Here is a 22013-nt window from a genome sequence, read left to right as displayed (position 1 = left end):
TAAAAATAGAAAATAGCATCAAAATAGTTGATGTTATAAACACTTTTGTAAACAATTACTGTAAAGCATTGTAGTGCAGCCATTTACTCCCTTTACGTATAGAAAAATGTTATAAATTGGTTATCATCTGGTTTTACATGCTCTCTATTCCTCTTTTTAAGGGAGGTAATCCAAGCCTGTGCTTCTACCCTCAGGAAACATAAATATATTTTAAGCCTTGTAATTTTTTAAAGGTTTCTTTACGCCATTTTTCTGGAGTATGGGAACTGAAAGTGTTGCAATTGCCTGACTTCAGGGGTCAAAGGATTCAGGAGACTCTTGAGATGTTTGTGAGCCTTTTGCTAAAGGCAGATGCATAGCTGGTAATGTAATGTTTAGGCTGTAACTGTACTCCTTAAAGTAGCCTGAATTTCCTGGTGAAAAGTGAAGAAGTGTCTGTGGTAGGCACAATGCTGTTCCCTGCCCCTGGAGGAGGCTGGCAGCACCGACTTTGCCCTGTGATAATTCCATCTGACTCATCGGGTGTCCCGTAAGCACAGCCTTCACTTCCGTGCCCGCTCCTTCCTTCCCTGCTGCCTCTGCCATTGGAACCCAGCAGGAGGTTTCTGCCCCTTTGGGGTTTCAGCCCCAGTTGGGGTGGGGTTTGTTGTGTTTGTTGTTTGTTTGGTTTTTTTAACCATGTGTGGAGTCCCGAAAATCAGCCAATGGAAGTACAGCTCTCTGTAGCAAATTTGAGCCTGCTAATAATAGGTTTGCTTTTTTTAGCTGCCTTTCACAGACCTGTTGGATGTGTCCCGTTGACCCTCCAGGGTTTTGTAAACCAGAGGTTGGAAACTGCCATGGCAATGGATATCTGGATGAATCTGCAGGACACTGCCAAAAATTCTCAGCATAGCTGGCCTCTTTTGTTGCACTCCTTCAGATCAGATAAAGCTTTTTAGGCCTTGCAGGAGCCATTAGGAAAATACATATAAATTCTGATATTTTCGTATTATCTGTGCTTTGGCAAGTTTTCACAAGCTTGTTAGATTTTGGTTGCATGGAAGTGTGGCAGGAGAAGCATAGGTAAAAACCCTTTTAGTTAGTAAGCTCACCTTCTCTTATGTCTCTTGCAAAGGAAGATTTCAATATGCAGTGTTTTAATCTATTCAGTTTTATGTGCAGAAAAAATGAAATAAACTTAAAAATTAATTCTTCTGCAGTTTCTGTCTGTCTGGAGCTGACTGATTTTGTTTAAAAGGACATCTGTCCTGTGGATCTAGATTGCTTGCCTTAGCTGTCGTGAATATAGTAAGCCTAGTTATGTATGTCTGCTTCCTTTTCATGATAAAAAATTAACTTTAGTATTATTTGTCAGTTCTCAAGGTACTCTGTGTGTCATAAAAGCTCTTTGGAAGTATTTCTTTAAAGTAAATTAAAAACCAAACTGAAAACCTATAAAAGGTCTGCCATCTGCCCTGATCTCTCTTCTTTTTATTCTTTTTTTTTTCCCTCAGTATTGTTTTCATGTAGTTGGCAGAACTTGAAATTCATGTAGTTCATATGACACAATGAAAATGTAACTTCTTCCCCGAGTTCAGTGTTAATGGACTTGTAATAGAGGAAATGGTTGCAATGTACACAGTAATGCTGTAGTTCTGCAAGTCATACCCATGTGCTTGACTTCACTAACATGAATAATTACATGAAAATCAGCAGCTTCACAATGATGGTGGTTTTAAGCTTGCTGTAAGTTTTACATCAGAACCTCAGGTAGCTTTCAGGCACTTACTGGGTGAAGGCCCACATAATTTGTTTGTGCATTCTTAACAAATTCTTTGGCTGTCACAGGCAATTAAAAACCAGATTTTTTTTTTACGTGGCTTATGACAGGTAAAAAGACAGTTTATATAGGGTGTAGTAGCATATTTTAAGTGTTCATTGTTGTGGGAAGTAGATTTTCATTTTTGTTTACATTTCTGACTTATGTATTACATGTTTTTTGATTGTTCCTGTATTGCCAAATGCCTTCCAGACAAAAAAAAAACCAAGGAAAGGTCTTTGCTCTGTCATGTAATTAAGCTGAATTGATGTGTGTGTTGTCATCGTATCTCACATTTACCTAGTGGCCTCTCTTGTAGCCTGACACCAAGATTAAATCCTTAAGCCCTATGCCTACATTGTTTACATATTGTTTGCTCCAAAGCAGGAGGAGCTGACAGATTCCATCTGTATTATAAATTAAGTTCATATGCAGCATGATTGAAGGGCAAACCAGTTAGTGCAAGTTACTGCTTCCACCCTGCTACAACCTTTTTTTTTTTTTTGGTTGTTGTATTATTTATCTGAAAATACCAAACTGGATAGCATAAACCAAAACAGATGTTTGTATATATAAGAGCAAGGAATTAAAAAAACCCTCACTAACTGGGTCATGCAGGAGAGAAGCTGAGACTTTAAGCTCCTATAGCTTGACTCTTAAGATAATGAACACTAAAACACATATGTATTTCTCAAAACAGTCTATGGTGTTTATGTACTGATTAATTTTGTTGTCTAATGAGGCTTCTGAAGCGAGCATTAAATGGCAGAGTACACTAAATAACAAAATTTTCCTCCAGTCACAGTCAGGGGCCTGTGCTCTGTCCTCTTAACTCCCTGCAGAATTGAGTCTCCAGACTTTCAGACTGAGGGGGCCTCAAGGCTCCTTCCAGTTTCTCCTTAGACAGTTACACAGCAATAGATTTTTCTTAATTTTTTTTCCCAGTTTAGCTTAATAATGTATCTGAGAGAGAGCTGTAGAACTTTTATTGGAGTGAAACTACTTCCTGCACTTGCAAGAGAGATTAATTTTTATTTCACTGCTGAAGTGTGCTATTCAGGACTAAACCCACAGCTTAATCACTGTGTATTTGTTCAGCTTTCAGTCAGTCTTTGCTCATTCTGACCTTAAGGTGACTTGTCAAAGGGATTCCTTTCTTAAATAGGAGTTTGCTTTTCCTGTGACTGTTTGATTCCTTCGCTTTGGGATGCAAAACCTTAGGGGAGGAAAAAGTCTAGGCAAAAATCCTGAGTCTGTGTTCAGGGCTGTCCCAGCTTGTTACTGCACCTGATGTGTCAAGTCTAAACTTTTGATTGGAAGTTGAACACCTAAGTTACAGTTTTCTTTCTTACTTTTTAGTGTAACGTGGTGTTCTTGTCAACTGAACGCTGTTGTCAGGTGTGAGTCTTTAATTATGTCAGTTTTATTTTGAGCTGGCAAGCAAGCATAGCAATTTTAATAAGATTATTAAACAACACAGTGAAGGTTAACCTGTTTCCTTGAGAGAGTGGAAGAACTAAGTCTTTGAAGTACTTGTTAAGTCTGTGTGAATGTTTGAATACATAGTTGTCCTTACAGCAGTTGTGAAAAACGGGAGAAAAGGTATGCAGGTACTAGTAGGTATAGATTTATCTGAACTTAGACTGCCATATTGTTTGGGTAATCACTACTTACAAAAATTACATAGCTTGTTTTCCTAAATATCAGAAATCACAAGGCTGAATTATAGCTGTGGTTAAAATACAGAGTAATTACAACACGTTTTGTGAATTTTGTGAATGAGGAGTGGGTTTTTTGTTGTGGGCTTTTTTCTTGTCAAAGTAAATGACATTCCTCACAAGGACATTTTCATCTTGATATTTCTGTTCTGTGGGATGTGTGTATAAATACAAGACTGATATGCTTTAACATTAATTCACGTGACTTTCTTCAGATTCATAAACCACCTTAAACTTCCTTGGCAGCATACTAAATGTTCCAAGTGGAAAAATGAGAAAATACCTAATTCTCCTACTTTATTTATATGAGTTGTGCTAGCAACAAATATTATAAATTGTCTAGTTCATCTGCTTCTGTGCACCTAGGAGGTTTGTGCTCCTGGCTTTTGCTTCTCACTGTGGCCACAGCAGTTCCAGTACCTCTCTTTGTGTCACTCGCAGTCAGGTGCACAAAGCTCTGTGCTTGGATGTAATTAATCATCCTGCTAATTAATAACCTTATTCTTTGGCTCTGAAAGAATAATTGTCCTCTTATGAATTTGGTACAGCTGAAAAGTAAACTATCACCTCCTTCCCTGTTGAGACAGGGGAAGCAACATCTCCATTTAGGTTGGTGTTAGGGAGAGTAGAGCTTTCTTCTTATACTTGGCAGAATTTAGCCATAAGATTTGGAGAAAGGTTTGAAGTCCTAGGGATTTCTGCAGATCTCTCACTATGTTTTATGTGAAATATATCCATTTTTAAGCAATTAATGACAAAAATAGCTTTAGGGTGAACTTTCTTGGCTGAAAAAATAATTAGTGGTGAACATTTTCTCTGAATTTAAATGGCATAGTGAGCATTGTTGTTTTGCAAATCCATGAGAATAAGCCTTACATTTTGAAATAGCAGGAAGCTGATACCTTCCATCAGGGATCTGCAATTCAGTGTGTTTGGTAGTAGAATGATTGCAGCCATTTTTGTAGAAGGTGGATCTTTAGAGGGTGTAGTGTTGTGAAGCATTTAAAGCACTGAGCAAATACTCTGAGTAGAAGTATGTTCGGAAGAGGTTGCTGGGTGTGTAAAGAGCTGCTTTCAAAGTGTAGCACTCCAGGTGTGCTCCAGCATTGAGTGGTGGATGGAGTGAGTGCAGATGGATTGATGCCTGGCCAAAGACTTAAAAGTACCCTCTCTGTTTTCTCTAATGCCTACATTTGGTGGGAGTTGCCCTGAAACACAATCCTGGCGCAAACCTGGAGCGTTACTGTTCCTGGTTCCGAGATGGCTCTTACTCTCTGGATAGACAAGGTGTCTGCAGAGCTGGAGAGGAGAGGACAGGGCAATGTCAGTGTTGGTCCTCTTGCTACAGTAGAGTGCAGTTGGCTGGAAAATGGGAAGCAAAACAAATGCCATTGAAGGATGGAGCAAAGGTGGTGGGAGAGGCATGGCAAAGCAGAAGACTTCCAAGGGATGTAAGGCCAGAGGAGGAGGTGAGAGTGGGAAAGAGCTGTTGTTGGGAAATAACATCCTCCAGCCAAGACCAGAAGTTCCTGTCAAGATATTGCCTGGGTTGCTTCTTAATGAGTTCATGCATATCTGACTGTACTGCTGTTTGTTTTTGCACTTTTACCCCAAAGCTGGGAGTCAGTGGATAAGGAGGAAGGAAGCCTCTCCCACTTGCTAAGTTTCCCAGTATGTGTAGGAAAGACCCTTCCCTTCCCCAGATATGAAACAGAAAAAAGGGGACCCTGCCAGCTGTGACAGGACTTTTCTCCCCTCACGTGACAGTGCTGAGTTCTTGCTTCAGTTCCTGTTGTGGCCACTCCTGTTGGCTCCTACCTGGTGACTTTTTCTTCATTAAAATGCCTGCTGCCTTCCACTTAGGGAGGTGGAGGTGGCGCACAGGTAGACCTAGTGTGTAATTAAGCACTCCTTAAAAGCACTTAGAGTCTTCTGAGTAAGGAGTGTTCCGATAAGCGCAAGAGTGTGGTTTCCCAATCCATTATTTTATGTTTGGTTTATTTACCTTTTTTGCTCTTTCATCTCACTTTCTGCAATTTTCCCATGCGATGACCGTGCCGTTATGTGAACAGAGGTCTGGATGTCTGGCAGAGCAGTGAGCACTGTTTCTGACTCTCTTTCAGATGCAAGTATGGACATAATAGCCTATGATGATTACTCCAGTCCACCGCTTCAGAGATATTGAAAGGACACCTGAATACCTCCAGCCAGAAAAGTGTGTTCCACCTCCTAGCCGCGCTTCCCTGGGAACAATGTGGTTTATTCGAGATGGCTGTGGTATTGCATGTGCTGTCGTTACCTGGATGCTGGTGTTCTATGCCGACTTTGTAGTCCTTCTTGTCATGCTAGTTCCATCGAGAGATTATGTTTATAGTGTCATCAATGGCACACTGTTCAACACCTTGGCTTTCCTCGCTTTGGCTTCACATTTTCGTGCTATGCTGACAGATCCAGTAAGTATCCACCTCTCTCCGTGTGTCTCGGAAAGAAACAGGCGGTGTTTTTCTTGTCTGCTAGATGTTGGGTAACTCAGTTGCTGAGTGAGTGGCAGATTTAAATAACTTTTGTGTGTCAGCCTGCTGAGTGAGGCTGCTGATGTGGTATGCTAATTTTTCGTCCCACTCAAGTCGGATGCAAAGTCGAGGACCCAGCATTAGATTCCTGGTGTGTGAGCAGCTCCTCTTTCTGCACTGGGAAAGAGAGTTTCCCTCCGATGCTGTTTTCTCCCCAGTGGCAGATCTCGTGTTTGTGGCTTGTTGTGTCTTGACAAACAGGAAAGCTGGAAAAGCTGGTTTTGGTTGTCTGCCTTGGCAAGTATTGCTTCAGCAGAATAGACCAGAATATGTGTTGTTTTGAAAAGCTGTGTTACCATCTCTCATTCTACTGATTTTGTTGAGTGTATTGGACAATGCTGAAATAAGTATGGTCTGAGCATGAGATGGCAGTTCTTAGGCAAGTTGGGGAGCGTCAGAGTTGTGAGATCTCTTTGTATGTATCCTTAGGACATTGCTTTGAGAGATGAGATCTGCTGCTCTCTCATCTTTCAGTTTGTGACAAGGTAAAGTTTAGCACCATGATGCTAATTCTGAATGGCCTGTGACGGTTTATTTTCCTTAATAACCTCTGGACAGTAGACTCAGTTCAAAACCCCATCTCCACTAGTTAGTGGAAGGAAAGACCAGCATAGACTTCTCCTTCCTCACAAATGTTCTTGCTGCTGTTGGGAGTGGTGGTGTGCCTCTGATAACTCTGTCCCTTCCAAATGTTACTGCCCCCTTGAAACCTTGTTAGGTGATGTTGAGACTTCAGTACAATTGTTGTTTCTTATACTGTAGCTCTTCCAGAAGCCCCAGCACTGCAGAAATGGTTTGATTTGGGGTATTCTCACAATTTGTGGTAAAGGCTGTTGAATTGCATGCTACTGCTGCTGGGCAGAAGTGTAAGCAGTACTTCAGCCTCTGAAACTTCTGATCACTGGACTTGGGAATGGAGGGTTGCAGCAGTTTGTTAGATAGTTTGTATCCTAGGGGTGGCTGTTAATTATTGTATGTTGTGTGATTTTTGTGCTTAGGGACCTTCGGGTGGCTGGAATTATTTTGCAGAGTTAGCAGCAGCTCTTGTGAAACAAAAGTGTATTTTGAAATGGGCTAGTTGGAGCAGTGTTGGAGAAGCAGATACAATTTCTTTTGAGAGTAATTGGGAAAAGATATGTTAATTCCTTGTGTGAGGTGGGATTTGTGTATGTGGATGGAGAGCCAGTGGGATTTTGTTTCATTTTTATAATGAGGAATTCAGCTAAATAAAATGCAGTAAGGAAGATCAAGAGAAGGGGTGCACTAACATCTGGCAGTGAGTCCGGGATTAAGGAAGCTTCCAGGACATGGGGAACCAGGGGCATATGTAGGATGAGAATGAAACAAAAAGCACTGCTGAGGCAAACAAGAAGAATTCTTATTATAAATAAATTAACAACTCAGTTCTTCACAATTGAGAGCGGGTGTCCTGCATTTCAGTGGTTCCTTCTAAAAACTTCTTCCAGTGGATCCTTGCTAAAAACATTCCTAAAGTTTGAGCTGTGCTGCATACTGAAGAGAGAGAACATGAGTTGCAGCAATTTTGTGGAAATTGGTTTTGGTAATTTTTAAATTAGGCTTGTTGGGGAGTTTTTGTGGGGAAAAGCCCCCAAAGATTGTTTTACAAAGTCTCCTACTACTGGTTTAATGTGCAGTTCTCTCACTCATGTATCACTCCTGTTTATTGCTGTTAGGAGGTTGTATAGATGTATTGAAAGGAGACTCTTCCATCAGAAGAGTCTCCTTTCAATTTTTGATTTCAATTTAAAAACCCTTAAATTCACAGAAGTAAATTGTGCCAGTGTGTAGCAGTGTTTTCATACACCATCTTTCATGGTGCTCTTTTTTTTTAGCAGGGGGAGTTTCTTTGGTTTGTTTGTTGTTTTGTTGGTTTTTTGGGGGTTTTTTTGTGAGCAAGTTTTTGTCCCTATAAAAACTGTAAACTCATGAACTTGGGCTCCTGTAGCAGCAATATGTTATGTATTTAAAGATATACTTTGAATTGGAAATTGCACAGCTAAGAATTTTTTATCTGGTCTTATTCAGGTGTGACAATTCGTAGTGTTCACTGTTTGAATGTTAACCCCCAATTTAAATAGCAAATACACAATAAAAGCATAACTATAAATACATGAGTTATTTACCAGCAACTCTTAATGTACACAATAATACTTCAGAAGAAGCTGCTTCTACTGGCATAAAACATCTGCAGTTTTCTGTGTGTTAGGAAACACTGACATGATAAATTTGTTGATGTGAAAAGAGGGATGAGGATTCTTAAATATTTTAAGGTTACTGTAGGACTACAAAAGACTAATTGCTTAAGTGGAATTTAATTGATGTTTAAAAAAAAAAACAACAAAAGTCCCACCAAAATTATATGTAAGTATGTGGTTCCATATTTTAAGACCGCATTTAAATTTCTTTTCTGAATCTTCTTGCTGTTCTTAAAACTCTGTTCTGTTGATCTTAGGGAAACTTTTATTTCTTTTTCTTTCTGCCCCTCCCTTAGTTTTAAGTCATCCTGTTGTTCTTAGCAGCCATAAAGTGCACAAGTTAATCTCCTGGTTTGTTTTCTTTTCCTGCAGGGTGCTGTACCCAAAGGTAATGCCACAAAAGAGTTCATCGAGAGTTTACAGCTAAAGCCAGGACAGGTGGTTTACAAGTGCCCAAAGTGTTGTAGCATCAAACCCGACAGAGCACATCACTGCAGGTAAAGTCTGTTCTGAGGAGGGCTGTCTCATCAACACCTCAAGAATTATTCACCAGTGTACCTTGTTATTGCAGTCTGACACTGGAGTGGGTCACTTGAGGGATTGGCATGCAAAATCTGTTGCCAATAGCACCAGACACATTTAAGCTTCTCACAAGAAATCTCATACCTTTTCTGACAAATTTTCACGTATAGGAGGCCAGGGCTACTTTGTGCAAAGTGAGAAACACTTGCAATTTTTGAGTGCTGCCTTGGTTCCAGACTTCTAACTGACGTTCCATAAATTTTCATGTAAACATGACTTGAAAAGAGACATTCTATACCAAAATGCATAGAAATCCATAAAGCGTCTCCCAAAGGGTCAGTGTCTTTTCCATTTTTGTTTTTATTCACAAACCCATTTGTCAAACTATGTATTCTATTTAGAAGTGATATTTAAGTTAAAAATGAAGTGCAGGTAATTGTATATGTATTTTTAAGAGTTCAGACTTCCACATTTCCATTGAGTGCTGTGACTTTGTTTTTGTGCTGTGTGATAGATCAGTATGCCTACTGATCTGTCATGTCCTTTCTTTTTCTGGTAGGATAAACTTCCTGGAAGACAGTAACTGGTAGTGAGCTTTTTAGTACTAAAGGCAGTGAGCAAAAAAATAACTACTTCCTAAAATTCTCTTCTGCTTTTAAAGCAAGCGAACCTGCTTTCCAGTAAGTAGTTAATAAGTTTGCACTGGTGTCACTTCCTTACCTACTCAAAAACCAATACATACACAGAGAGAGCTCACACCTGGGCTAGTGCTGATTCATGCAGTGGTCTTGTGGGGAGGGAAATACGTGCTAATGAGCTGAGCAAACTTGTCCTGCTGTTTACTTTTTTCATATTTGTTTTCAGAGCTTCAGTTTGCAGATGCTTTTATTTTTTGTTGGTTTTCCTTATTTTTTAAATTTTAATGAAAATCGGGAGTCGGTTGTTCAGCAGGAGCAATGTGGTCATGCCAATCACTTATTAATGCTACTGTAAAATCCCCTCTGACAGCTTTTCAATTATGAATGAAACTTCACATCTAAAATGCTGTCTTGATGATGACTCACAGTGTAGGTAAATGAAAAGGACTCTGGATAAAGACAAAACCTTGTCACTGTGGTCCTTTTTTCTGTCCTTTAAGATAAGGTTTTAGACATTAAGATTTGGGAAGGTGATCCACTCACCACTGATGCTATTGAGAATCTTCAGTCAGACAACCTTTTTTTGTGGCCTAGGAGATTTATTAGACTTTAAGACACCAAGGTTGAGCGTATGCATCAGCAGGAGATCCTGCTAGCTGTATGCCAGAGGGACCAGGGTGTTTTTGATGGATGTGCTATTTAGTGAGTCCCCTGTGCCCACTAAACTCGTCCTGCCAGCATTTGGAACCCGGGTGGTTGAATGGGGGAAGTGTCTGACTATGGGCAATCCCTGCTCCCTGTAGTGTTTAGTTGTGGTTTCTGTGTTTCCTTTTCCACCAGCTAGCTTCCTGTTCTGCCTGTCATCCAACTGTTTTTGGTATGTGTACATGGAATAAAACTCCCCTCCCAGTCTCCTCTCGTGCCTCTTTCACATCTGTGCCGTGGCTGCTTCAGGTGTCCCTCTGGGGAAGTAGGAGCACTTGGAGGGTTGCTTGGGTACTCCCCTCTCCCAGAGCCCAAGGGAAGTGTGTGCACACCTGCACACAGGGAGGCATCCTCCTCCTTCACCATCTTCCTCACCTTACCCCTTCCTTTTTTTTAATCACAATGAGAGATATTTGTCTTACAAAGTACATTAGCTGGCAGATAAATTGCTTTTACTGTGCCTGCTGATTTTAGACTCCACGTAGCTCCAAATAATTTTAAGCTGCTTGCTCTGGCAAAAGGTGGCTTTTTCTTGTTTCCCACTGGACATGGGACTGACAGATAGTATGGTACCCATGTTTGCCTGAGGAGAAGGAGCTCCTGATGTGCTTGCCTGGACTTTCATTTAGGATCAAGCCTATAGCAACTCATTTGTTTTTCAGGCATAGCCCATATCCTTGGGGATTATCCCCTTCCACCAATTAAAGTGAGTGAAAGGCTGTTCTGACAGAGATTTTCTATTATTTATCATACATGCTGATAAGAACATATTTATGTTTTCTTTGCGTTTCCCTTAAGTTTGGATGTTGAGGTTTATTATTTATATTGAGGTCAAGATGCTTTTTGTTATAAGAAGAAAAATAAAATTAGCAGAGCACTTAGTCCTTTCTGTTTAATTGCTGCCAGAATTGTTCTGGAATGGCTCTTTCCTTTCTGGGTCTATTGTTTGTTTGCTTTGGGGTTTTGTGTTTTTTCATATTTGATTTCTGTGCTTGTTTGTACAATGTGGTATCAGGAGACTGACTGGCTTTCGTCTCCTATCATATGAGAAAGCAGCAGAGAAAAAGACTTCCTTTATTATGTGTGTTGGAGCAGTCACTGACTAAGCAAGAGAATGATGTTCAGAGTAATATATAAAGTAATAATGTTTTAATTATTTGACTTCCAGCCACAATTTGCACATTGGCAAGAATTTGAATTTTGATTTCATTAGTCTGGTTTTGTGAGGTACTTTAACATCTAATTTCACCTTGAATGTCTATTGTGGTACCATCTTCCTGACTGATTGCCACAGCTATTTTCTGCTTGATGTCAAGAATCTTTCCTAATGCCTTATTTGATTGCAAGTTCCTGCTACCAGCAAATGTGGGCAAATAAACCTGAGTCTGTTGTTAGCAACTCCGAGAAGTATCTTTATTCATTACTACCTTTTGTATATTTGTGATTTATGTTTAGTTTTAATCTGTGGACATTTTTGCCAAATAGATTAAAACTAAAAAAAAAATCACAGATTTGTTTTTCCATCTGTCTGAATGTATTGTTCAAACCATATTTTGGAAAGAACCATTGGTGTGTGGCATTAATTTTTGCAATGGTGGTTTGGTATTGTATGATTCATTTTGAACAGGCTTAGTCAAGTAAGCAAACCACAAATATAAATATAGTGGCAAGTAAATTCTTTTATGTTCAGATTTCACCTTTGGTTCTTTAGCTGAAATTCTTTGTCCCCCAAACCCCTGTAAAATCCTGTGTTCTTGGAATGAAAAGTGCTGTTAATGAAGACCTGTGTTCTTTCAGTGTTTGCAAGAGGTGCATTCGGAAAATGGACCATCACTGCCCGTGGGTCAATAACTGTGTGGGAGAGAATAACCAGAAGTACTTTGTACTGTTTACAGTAAGTATCTTGCAGGTGATGCTTGAGGTTGTCCAGTGGGAAGTGCTGAAATGTAGTGCAGAGTCTGTGAAGCAGCTCCCAGGGCTGGTGTTCTCTTCCCTTGTCTTTTGGAAGAGCTTTATGGGGACCTGCTGCAGGCTTCTGTTTCACTAATTAGGAAACACCTCCCTCCCCACCATCCATCCACAGCAACAGGAAGAGGCATCACAGGAAGCATTTGTCAGGGGTTTTTGAGGTTTGTATTGGTGGTTGTTCAGCACCTATTTTGTAATGTGGGTAGTGTATTGTGGTGCTGAGCTCTTTGAGGGAGGGGCTATCCTTTTACATCAAACACTGGCTGGTAGGATCCCAGGCCATATATAGGGTTCCTAAACATTATGGTTGTACAAGTATCTGTGTGGGATCATGTAATAAGAGCTGTTGCCACATCTCAGAGAAGGAGTGGGAAGTCTGCACCACCTTGGATAAAAATTTTCCACCTTTTAATTGCAAGTGGTTTATTTTTGTACTTGAAAACCACGGAGGTGCTTGACTTTTTGTACTATATCTGTAGCATCATGAGTAAGGAAACAGGAGTAAAAACTTGAACAGTGGATATTTCTGGAAGGTTTGAAAAGTGTTTCATCAAAGTGAACTGCAAATATCCCGTGGGAGTAGTGTGAACATTACAAGGCTGAGTCTCAGTGATGCTCTGTTTTATTAATAAATCTTCTGAGACATCTGTAGGTTTGAGGAAGTATGTTTTCATATTACCAAGCAGAAAGGAGGAGATTTTCAGTTAAATGACAGGCCTAATGTTCTATGGTGGGGTTTGCAAGGATGTGAATTACAGAACAAAATGAATCCTATTTCTTTCCTATGAGCAAACAGGGTTTTTTTTTAAACCTTGAGAAGTGAGCTAGGTGTTCTAGTCCTCTCAAAAGGATTTCAGTTACTATTAGAACTTGATATCCACTTTCTAGCAGACTGTATTTAAGACTTAATCTTGTTGAGAGAAACAAAATAAGGGTTGCTGGTTTTATTCTTGGATATTCTATTTGACACATGAGCAAGTGAAAGAACAGCAGCATGCTCAACTTGCAAGGAAAACCAGAATTCTCCCCTATTGCCTTTTACTGCTTCTAGAGGTGTTTCTTGTTACAAAACCTTTCTCACTTCTGCTGTATGCTTATCTTTGTCAGAATTTGTAGGTTCAGAAGAGTAATTTTTTTACCCCTGTCTTAGTAAATTGTAGTCTAGGTGTAACATTGCATGTAGCTTTTATTCTAACTTTTTGTTACATACAGTTTTTATTACAAAGCTAAGACCTGGTTTAAGCCAAAAATTAATAAGTATGAAGTATTAAAGCCTGAAAGAAACTTTCTATGCCACTGTCTGCCTCAGAGAAAGTACTTTTAAAAAAAATTTTCCTGAACCTCATACTGGAAAACAAAGTGCGTTTTCTGGTTAAAAGAAAATGGCTGTTGTTTCTCTGGGAAACTGTAGTGCTGTCAAGAGCAAGGATGTAGGCTTTGACAACAGGGTGCCTTGATCAGTGTTACTGTTCTCTGAAAGTTGTGCAGTGCTGAGGTGAGGTAGGGGCAGTGAGCTGTGTGGAAGGCCACTCTGGGACACAGGAGGCTGGGTTGTTTTGGATCCAGCTGCTCTTGGATTCAGCATCTGCCTCGATTGCTTAGAGCTGTTCATAAGGAGAGAAGGAGTCTGTAATTGTGGCATTTGCCAGCTTCACAGTGCTTTTTCAGGGGAGGTGGGAGAGCTTGATAGTTTTTGGAGTTGTTTTGTGGTTTGGTCTTATTTTGAGCTCTTAGCACTATGCTTTTAAATAAAGTGTTGGGAAGATAAGGCATTTTGGTCTTTGAACTCACTTGGTCCCTGTATTACATCCTTTATTTTTCAGATGTATATAGCACTGATTTCCCTGCATGCCCTAATCATGGTGGGATTTCACTTCTTGTACTGCTTTGAAGAAGACTGGACAAGTGAGTATAAACAAAATACCTTATTAAAATAACAGATTATCCTTTGAATAGGAACTTAGAATGCAGTTGGCTTATTTCAGAAGAATGCTATCAGCATTCTGCTATGCTATCTCTATTTTTTTTTTTTTTGGTCTTTTTAATGATCATTCCTGGGACTTCATAATTCTTTTTGAGCTGCTGGAATCTCTGTCCTGAAAAGTCCTCTTTTAACTTACACCTGATAGTGCCTAGGAAAAAACTGATATGTAAAGACACCTAAGGGGTATGTGTGCAATAACCTACTGTTGACATGAACACAGCACTAATTTCCTGAATGCTAGCAAAAGATAAGAAGAATGTGTATGCTTTTTTTAAAAGGGTACTGTGAATCATTCTTGCAAGACTGCCAGGAAAACATGCTGCTGTTATCCAAAAATCCACCCTTACAAGAACAAACAATTCTTTTCCTCAGAAAAACATAAACCCTGCAAACCAAAACCAGAGCCCAGACAGCTCAAAAAAGTGAAACCAAAAACTTCAGCATTCACTCTGAAGTAGTCAGTGAGTACATTTTCACAAAGTTGGTTTATGTAGGTTCCTAAAACCACAAATGGATATGGGAAACCCTCAATGTAATGCTGAGTTGAACAGCAAGGTATCAAAGAATGTGTTTGCACATGTATGTACTGCCTGTGAGTTTTTTTGGAAAAGGAGGAGGGTTTTTTCCCTTGGAATTTCAGTAGTAGTCTCAATATCATGACTGGTTTTAGATCATAGTACTGCAGAGGATACACATGTGAATTGAATTTGAAAAGGTTGTTCTGCACTTCAGAACTTTGTAAAACAGCTGCCAGCAGTCACTGAGAACATCTGCATTTGACTGCAGTGGCCAGGGCAATAAAGGAAGGATACATGAAAAGAGATTTCCCTTATGTCCTTTCTCAGAGCCTGTTCCTGTGGGGAAAATACTTTCCTACCTGTCCCAGGTTTAGGTGGCAGAACAAAGCTGTTAGGAGAGATGGATGTGCTGTTCCAGCTGCCTTGTGTTTGTGCAGATTGTGTTAGTTCCTGATTATCTGTTTAAGCCTAAGATCTCATTAGAAAAATACAAGCTTTTGGTGAGAGTCTTAGATTTTGGAAAAATGTGGAGATGTTCTGGCACTTACAGCACTCAGCTGTAACTTTGCAGCACTCAACTATGACTTTGGCCCTATAACATTACTTTCTTCTGCTCCTCCTTTCTAATTACCTTCTTGGGTTTCTTTTTTCAGCTCTTGCTTGAGATTGCACTATTGAGTATGAGGAAGAATAGGAACTTGGTTTAATCTGACCTTCTTTTAGTTATGGCTTAGAACAGTTACGAAAGGAAGCGCACCCCTGGTTTTGTGTTGGTGCTACATATGCTCATGTCCTGACTGCCAACTTGAGATTTTTAATGGACTTATCACTGTGGAGAATCTGTTAAGGCTAAGATTTAAGAGAGAACCTCCATGCAAAATGGAGGAGAATGGCATCCTAGTTGGTGTGCTGGGGAAACACCAAAGTGGAAAAGAAAATCGCAATCTTGAAGTGTTGCAGGGGTTTTGGTGGGCTTTTTCACTTTTTTTGAAATTTGTGGGAGTGATCATTTTATGGTTGAATGTCAGAGCTTCCCTGTTCATCTTTCTGGGAATGTTGTTCATATAATTAATTGATAGTTTGGGTATGGGAAATTTGTGGCTTAGTGGGAGTTTTGCAGCAGCTGCATTACTTGGTGTCTACCCTTCCAACTCCATTGTTTTGTCTTCACAGAATGTAGTTCCTTCTCTCCACCAACTACAGTGATTCTACTCATCCTCTTGTGTTTTGAAGCTCTCCTATTTCTCATCTTCACCTCAGTTATGTTTGGGACCCAAGTACACTCCATCTGCACTGATGAAACGGTGGGTGTCTGACTCTCTCCTTTGCCCTGTCTCTCTCACATTTGAAGAAACAGTGACTACAGGGCTACAAGGTTTTGCTTCATGGCACAGGGAGACCCATGTACCCTCTGAGGAGAGATCCAGTGTAATAAAGCTGAGCTAGCACAGTGCTGGATGGTGCTCTCTGAGGGTTCCTGTGGGACACAGTATCCTGTGTATTGGCTGGGGTGCTGTGTTGCCATAGCTCCCATGAGGTAGGCATAGGTAGCTGGGGTTACTCTGTAGAGAGTGTTTGTCCCTGTGGATTGCAGAACCTTTCTCCTTTAATGAAGTGCTTTTACATCAGTATTGTCTGAAATTCAGCTGTGTGTCCTGGTTGTCACTGTTCACAGATTTATGTGCTGGAAAGGCTGGAAAGCCAAGATGAGAAGCTGGGGGAGGAACACACACACCCACACACACACACCCACACGCACACACACCTTTTAGGCTAGAAGATTTTCCAGCCTTAGCTACCTGTTCAGCAGTTCAAAAACTCCTGCCAGAAACCAGAAGGAAAAAGAAAAGAGAGTGGAGTAGGCTCATGGAAACTGCTGGATACAGTCTGCTGCAAATCCACCAAGCCATCTCTGATTTGAAGATGGCATAGTAAAGATTATATAGTAATATTCCAGTCCTAAATCCATGTATTGGCCCACTTCTGGAAAGATGGAGCTGGTGACTCCTGGGGGTGTTCCCACACTTGTGAATACTTGCACTCTTCACCAAGCATGCTCAGGTATTTGAATTAACCAGAGTGGCTGGAGAGAAGTGATAGTCTTAAAAGAGGGGCAGCTCTTCTTTCCTCCCCTGCCTTCTTTAGGTTTCTTTCCCCTTGTTTGCCCATGGCCAGTTGAAGCTGGAGTAGATGTTTTTGCTGCTGTCAGAGAGCTGTGACTGGCATTATATGCTGTACAAGCCCATTGTTCTGAGCCTTTGTTTGCAGTGCTTTCCTTAATGCTTGGCTTCTGCAAGAGGCTGATGTTCCACCTGTGTGTGTTCAGAGGAAGACTTCACTGTGCTTTCTGATGGGGAGAGCCCCAGGAAGAAGTACAGAGTGGGACAGATCCTGCTGAGCTTGTGTTCAGCAGTAAGTGTGTGAATTAGCAATGCTGCCTGTGAAATCATCGTTTGAATTTCTCTATCTTTGGAACCTGTCAAGAATTTTTAGAAACTGCTTCCTACAGCTGGGCACCCAGATAAGCCTCCAGATTTTCCCTTCCAGTGCAGTTCTGGGGACTCGTAGATGTTAAAGGAACAATGCCACATTCTAAAATAAAGGAATGAAGTATGGTCTCCCCCATTGGGTTGTGGGTTTTTACTTTTGGGTGTTTTTTTAATATGTACCAGTAAGGATTCTGCTCTATGGAATGTCTCATTGTTTGTTTGCTAGCATTGAGCTAGCTGTATGCAAGCAATCTGTTTGGAGCAGAGGAATATTTCCAGGTGAAGTGCTCTTGGTGTGCTCTCTTGCAGTGTTCTAATTTGCATTTTAGAGACAGGGCCGTATGTTGCCCTTTTTTCACCTTTCTATTCCAGTCACTGGGAGATTTCATTCCTCAATTTGACTATGCTGTCCTGCCAGGATGGTTCCTCTCTGCCTGAAGGGACCCAGAACCCTGGCATTTTGCTCTTGTCTCTGGAGGTGACATTCCCAGGGATCAGCACAGCTCCTGCAGCTGCCCATGTTGTGTCACCAGAGCTCCCAGCGTCAGTGATTTGAGGCACACAGATGGATGGCAGTGATTACTGCGTAGCGTGGCAGACACATGCAGGTCAGGAGGAACCTTGCCTTGCAGACGATGCAGAGTCAAGGAGCTGGGTGATCTGCCAGCTGCTGCTGCTGCCCATGGGAGAGTGATGCTGTCCAGTGACTGCTCTAACTTATTGGGCTTCTATAGCAAGTGTAAATGGCTTTCCTGAAAGACCAAATTCATTTCCTGGGCTTCAGACACAATATGGGTTTTAATTTTCTTTTTAATGTTTAACTAGTGAATGTTTCAGCTGATTGCTTGATGGCTTATTTTTGTTCTGCCTCTAACCTTTACTAAACAATGCCAATGATTTCTTCAAATCAGTATCTTATTTAACCCTCTCTCCCTGCTGTCAGCCCATGCATGTTTTAGCAGTGATTCTAATGACACATGAAGAGGCACCAGGTAGACTCAGCTACACTGAGCCATGGGCACTTCCTGAACTTGCTTGGTGAATCTGAGAGCATTACAGAGATTATCTTTGGGTTTGTGGGGTTTTTGGGCCCTTTTTTTTGTTTTATCTGCAAGCTTGTAATGGTTTCTTCTAAAACTTTTCCATCTGGTTAGCACATAATGCATTCAGCCATTAAAGCACATACTTTTTGTTTGCTTTTAAGTGGTGGGGTTTTTTTATTGACATCAGAGGCAATTGGATGGCAGATCTTAAAATGGTTCTGAAGTATGTAGGTCTGAAGAGAATGGAAGCAATTTTATTTCCAAGGAGCAGTTTCTAGCTTTAGTATTTTTTAATATAAAACAGAGAGAAGAAAAGGAAAGGCAGTACAGATGCATTTGTATTTTCTTACTCTGTCTCTCGGATGAGGGGTAACTGAGAGGAGACCTTTCCCCGAATCCAGAGCTACAAAACCTGAGTATTTGACTGAAAATGTCATATTTCTGTTTTCAGGGAATAGAACAGTTGAAAAAGGAAGAGAGAAGATGGGCTAAAAAAACAAAATGGATGAACATGAAAGCAGTATTTGGCCATCCGTTCTCTATAGCATGGCTTAGCCCATTCGCAACACCAGACCAAGGAAAAGCAGACCCATACCAATATGTGGTCTGAGGAATTCCTGACCAGCATTTCCACTAAAATAGAAACATATTACAGCACTACTGTTACAAATTTTCCATGAATGTTTAAAACAAAAAGCAAAATGAACTTTTTTATGTCTATTAAGTGGCTGATAATTGCAGAGGAAAAAAAAAGCCCTGTGTTCCACCATTTTAGATAATTCTATATCTCTGGCTGAAACTGCTGCTTTTTTTTTTTTTTCTCTTTTCTTTTTTTTCCTTTCTTTTTTATCAAATTAACTTTACTGGCATTTGTTTCTCTTTGCTTTCTGTATGGCATAACTAATGTGAAGGGAATCCTCTCTTCTCTGTTATGGCCCACCTCTTCTGAGTAAATTCTCATGCTGTCTCCTGACTGTGATGAGCTCTGTGGATGACCTGTGAGTGCCAACAGCCCTACACAGACACCTTTGGACTTCCTGAAGGAGCACATTGCTCTTTCATAAGTGAACTTGAACAGGGAAGCAGATACTTCACGTACCAAAAGGTGCAAGACCAGAAGGCAGCACAGCAAGTGAGCCAGTTGACCTGGAGATCACAAACAGTTAAAGTACTTCAAAGTTGCCAAACCAATTCTCACTCCACCCTCCTTTTTCCTTCCAGCCACAGAACTGATTCCATCTTTCTGGCATTATTTTATCTGTTCCCTCCCTTGTGTGCAGGAAATTGTTGCCCCTGTAGGATAACTGTGGCAGATTTAGAAGACTCTTTGGATTATTACATGCCTTACACTTCCAGGAAAGAAAGAAAGCTAATTTTCAAGTGTTTAGAATAGCAGAATCATGTTTTTTGATGTGTGTTTGTCTTGGTAAATGACTTGTTAGAGCAATGCCTGCTAAACAGTGTTAACGTGAAAAACTGACATGAATGCCCAGATTACTATAAAGACTAATATTGATGGGATGTGTAAATGTTCCAGGGTGGTTGATCTATATTGTTAGCTTTGCCCTGGTTTAGAGCTTTGTAAATCTTTTCTCCTGTTTATGCATACATGTGGATGTGTGTAAGCACACACACATATATGTGTAAGGGTTTGAAATTGGGAAATACTTATGGTAAGGAGCATGCATGCTGTTATGAACTGTGTGGTGATGAAAAGTGGGAGGGACAGAGTGCATTCCAAAAACGGGTAGAGTTATTAAACCATTAATAATCCCAACTGTTAATGTTAATTACAACATCTTGTGTTCAGGCAGGAATTTTATTTATATTTTTGATTCACAACTCCCATGGGCTCATTAAATGAATTGCAAACAGAGGAAATACACAAATCAGCTGCATCTGTGACTTCCAAGGAATCTTTTCTTTCCTTGGTTTAAAATATTTTTTGAAAACTGACCTGCTTAGACTGCTTCAAAGCCACGGGGGAAGGGAGGGAGATCAGGGAAGGAGAAATTTAATGGATGTCTCATTTTGGAAGTAATGTGAATGCTGCATCTTTTCAATCTGTTAATGCTTCCATATGGAAAACAAATGCAATAAAACTTTTCCAAAAACTTGTTTGCTGTTCTTTCTTTCTTTCTTTGTTCCAAATCTTGGGAAAAATCTGTAATGGTTTTCTGAACTTTCACTTCTGTATGCAAGCAGGCAGAAGCATATAAAATTTAATTAACATGTGTACAACTTCTAAGTTGAAAAGTGAGTTAATTGGTAATATACTGATCTGTTAATCAGTGGTTTATTTCAGCAGCTGGGAGAGGCTGTAACTCTGGTTTGTGATGCTGTTTCTCAGAGAACGCTCCCTTAATCCTTAAGCTGGGGCTTGGGCCGTGGTCAGTCCAGCCAGTGAGACATGTGCAGGTGATAATTTGAACTGGCAGAGAATCTGGCCCTAAAGCTGCCTTGATGCAAAATCAGAATATATTGAAGGGAGAGGCTTTAGTCACCTAGGCAATTAACTAATGAATGCATCTCTCTGTAGTTCACTGCTTCAAAAATTCTTTTGATTACAAATTCTACATTCCAGTTTGGACTTATTTTAATTACCCTTATTAGCTATGTGTTCTAGAGGAAGATTAATTACATTGTTCTGGCCTTTTGACCATTGTGGAAAAACATGTAACTACTGAGTTTTTCTTGTTTCAAACCTGATGCAGATTGTTAAACAGCATTCTGTAGTACTTAGATTTTCAGTCAAACTCTGTGTTTTGTCTTTTAAATGAGGCACCATCGCAGAAATGCCACTGGTGCCTGTCCTGTGTGTGGTGATAACCTGGGCCTTAAGATTTTCTTGTGCTGTATGACTTTGCTTGATGCAATTGGAATGGTACTAAAAGTAAGGCAGTATTAGTATGAGAAAGGCAGACTTACTGGTTTGCTGATGGAAAGTATTTTCTTGGTCAGGACTATGATTTCAGGTGCTGGTTCTGTTTTAGTGTGGCCAAGAGAAATTGAAGGACAAAATCAGAGTACTTCTGTTTAAAAAAACTAAGTAGTGCTCCATGCAGAAGTATGTGAAGGAACTGCTGTAAGAGAATTTCTGCCTTAATCATGATTTTCTAATGGCAATGCTTCCTGTGTCTTCTCCTTAACCATCAATTTGTCTCAGTGCTTGTCTTTTTTGTTTGCTCTTTCCTTTCACATCTTAAAAGTGCATTGAAAGAAGTTAATGCATTTCTTCTAACATTCAAGAGCTGTCCTGCAGATTGCTTCTGGGTCAGACCATGCAGCCCACCATCCTCCTCTGGCACTGGGCAGGAGCAGATACCAAGGGCAGTAATTGAAGAAATGGGTGTTATTCTACAGCATCACAGTGGTCACAGGTCAACTTGTCTAACTGTCCCCATGTTTGCAATGTTGTGCCTTTTACTTAAAGAGGAATGTCCAGTATCTTATATTTCTCAGTGTATGTCTTTTCAGTGTTGGTTCAAAATTATGTAATTTGAAACAGGGAGAAAGATGATGCCTTCTAAGCTTTTTTTTTTTTTATTAAGTGGAATAGCTGCATGATGGGAAAGAGAAAGAGATGTTGGTTTAATTCAATGCACAAAATTCTCACTTTGTAAAATAATGGTGAGAGATTTATGTAAGTATATTTCTTATTAAAAAGTTTAATTAAATAGTAGTTAAATGTCTTCAACAACTGTGCATTCCTTCCCTCTCCCTTAGATTCTTTTTAAGGCATAACCTCATGCCCTACTGACCATGTGGCCAGCAGCCAAAATTAGATCAAGATACAATTATAAAACTTCTGTTTATTTTGAATACATGCTGTGAAGGG

At 40.2% G+C, this 22013-nt stretch overlaps 1 protein-coding gene across 4 annotated transcripts in view; it reads left to right on the top strand.

Moving 5' to 3' along the window:
* Positions 1-22013, top strand: part of ZDHHC3 (zinc finger DHHC-type palmitoyltransferase 3) — a 36864-nt gene that overhangs the window by 8786 nt on the left and 6065 nt on the right. For 3 of the 4 annotated variants that reach the window (XM_064704846.1, XM_064704844.1, XM_064704845.1), the window contains exons 2-6: positions 5643-5972; positions 8681-8805; positions 11971-12067; positions 13965-14046; positions 15817-15947. In XM_064704846.1, coding sequence (XP_064560916.1) covers positions 5667-5972; positions 8681-8805; positions 11971-12067; positions 13965-14046; positions 15817-15947 — 741 coding nt within the window. In that variant the 5' untranslated portion in view covers positions 5643-5666. Of the gene's footprint in view, positions 1-5642; positions 5973-8680; positions 8806-11970; positions 12068-13964; positions 14047-15816; positions 15948-18626; positions 20286-22013 lie in introns of those variants that run through there. The other variant, XM_064704847.1, reaches the window with a different exon arrangement.

This window comes from Zonotrichia leucophrys, chromosome 2 (assembly GCF_028769735.1).
Source record: "Zonotrichia leucophrys gambelii isolate GWCS_2022_RI chromosome 2, RI_Zleu_2.0, whole genome shotgun sequence".
In the NCBI taxonomy this organism is placed as follows: domain Eukaryota; kingdom Metazoa; phylum Chordata; class Aves; order Passeriformes; family Passerellidae; genus Zonotrichia; species Zonotrichia leucophrys.
Note: the sequence above shows the minus strand (reverse complement) of the source record. Positions and strands in the feature narration are given on the sequence as shown.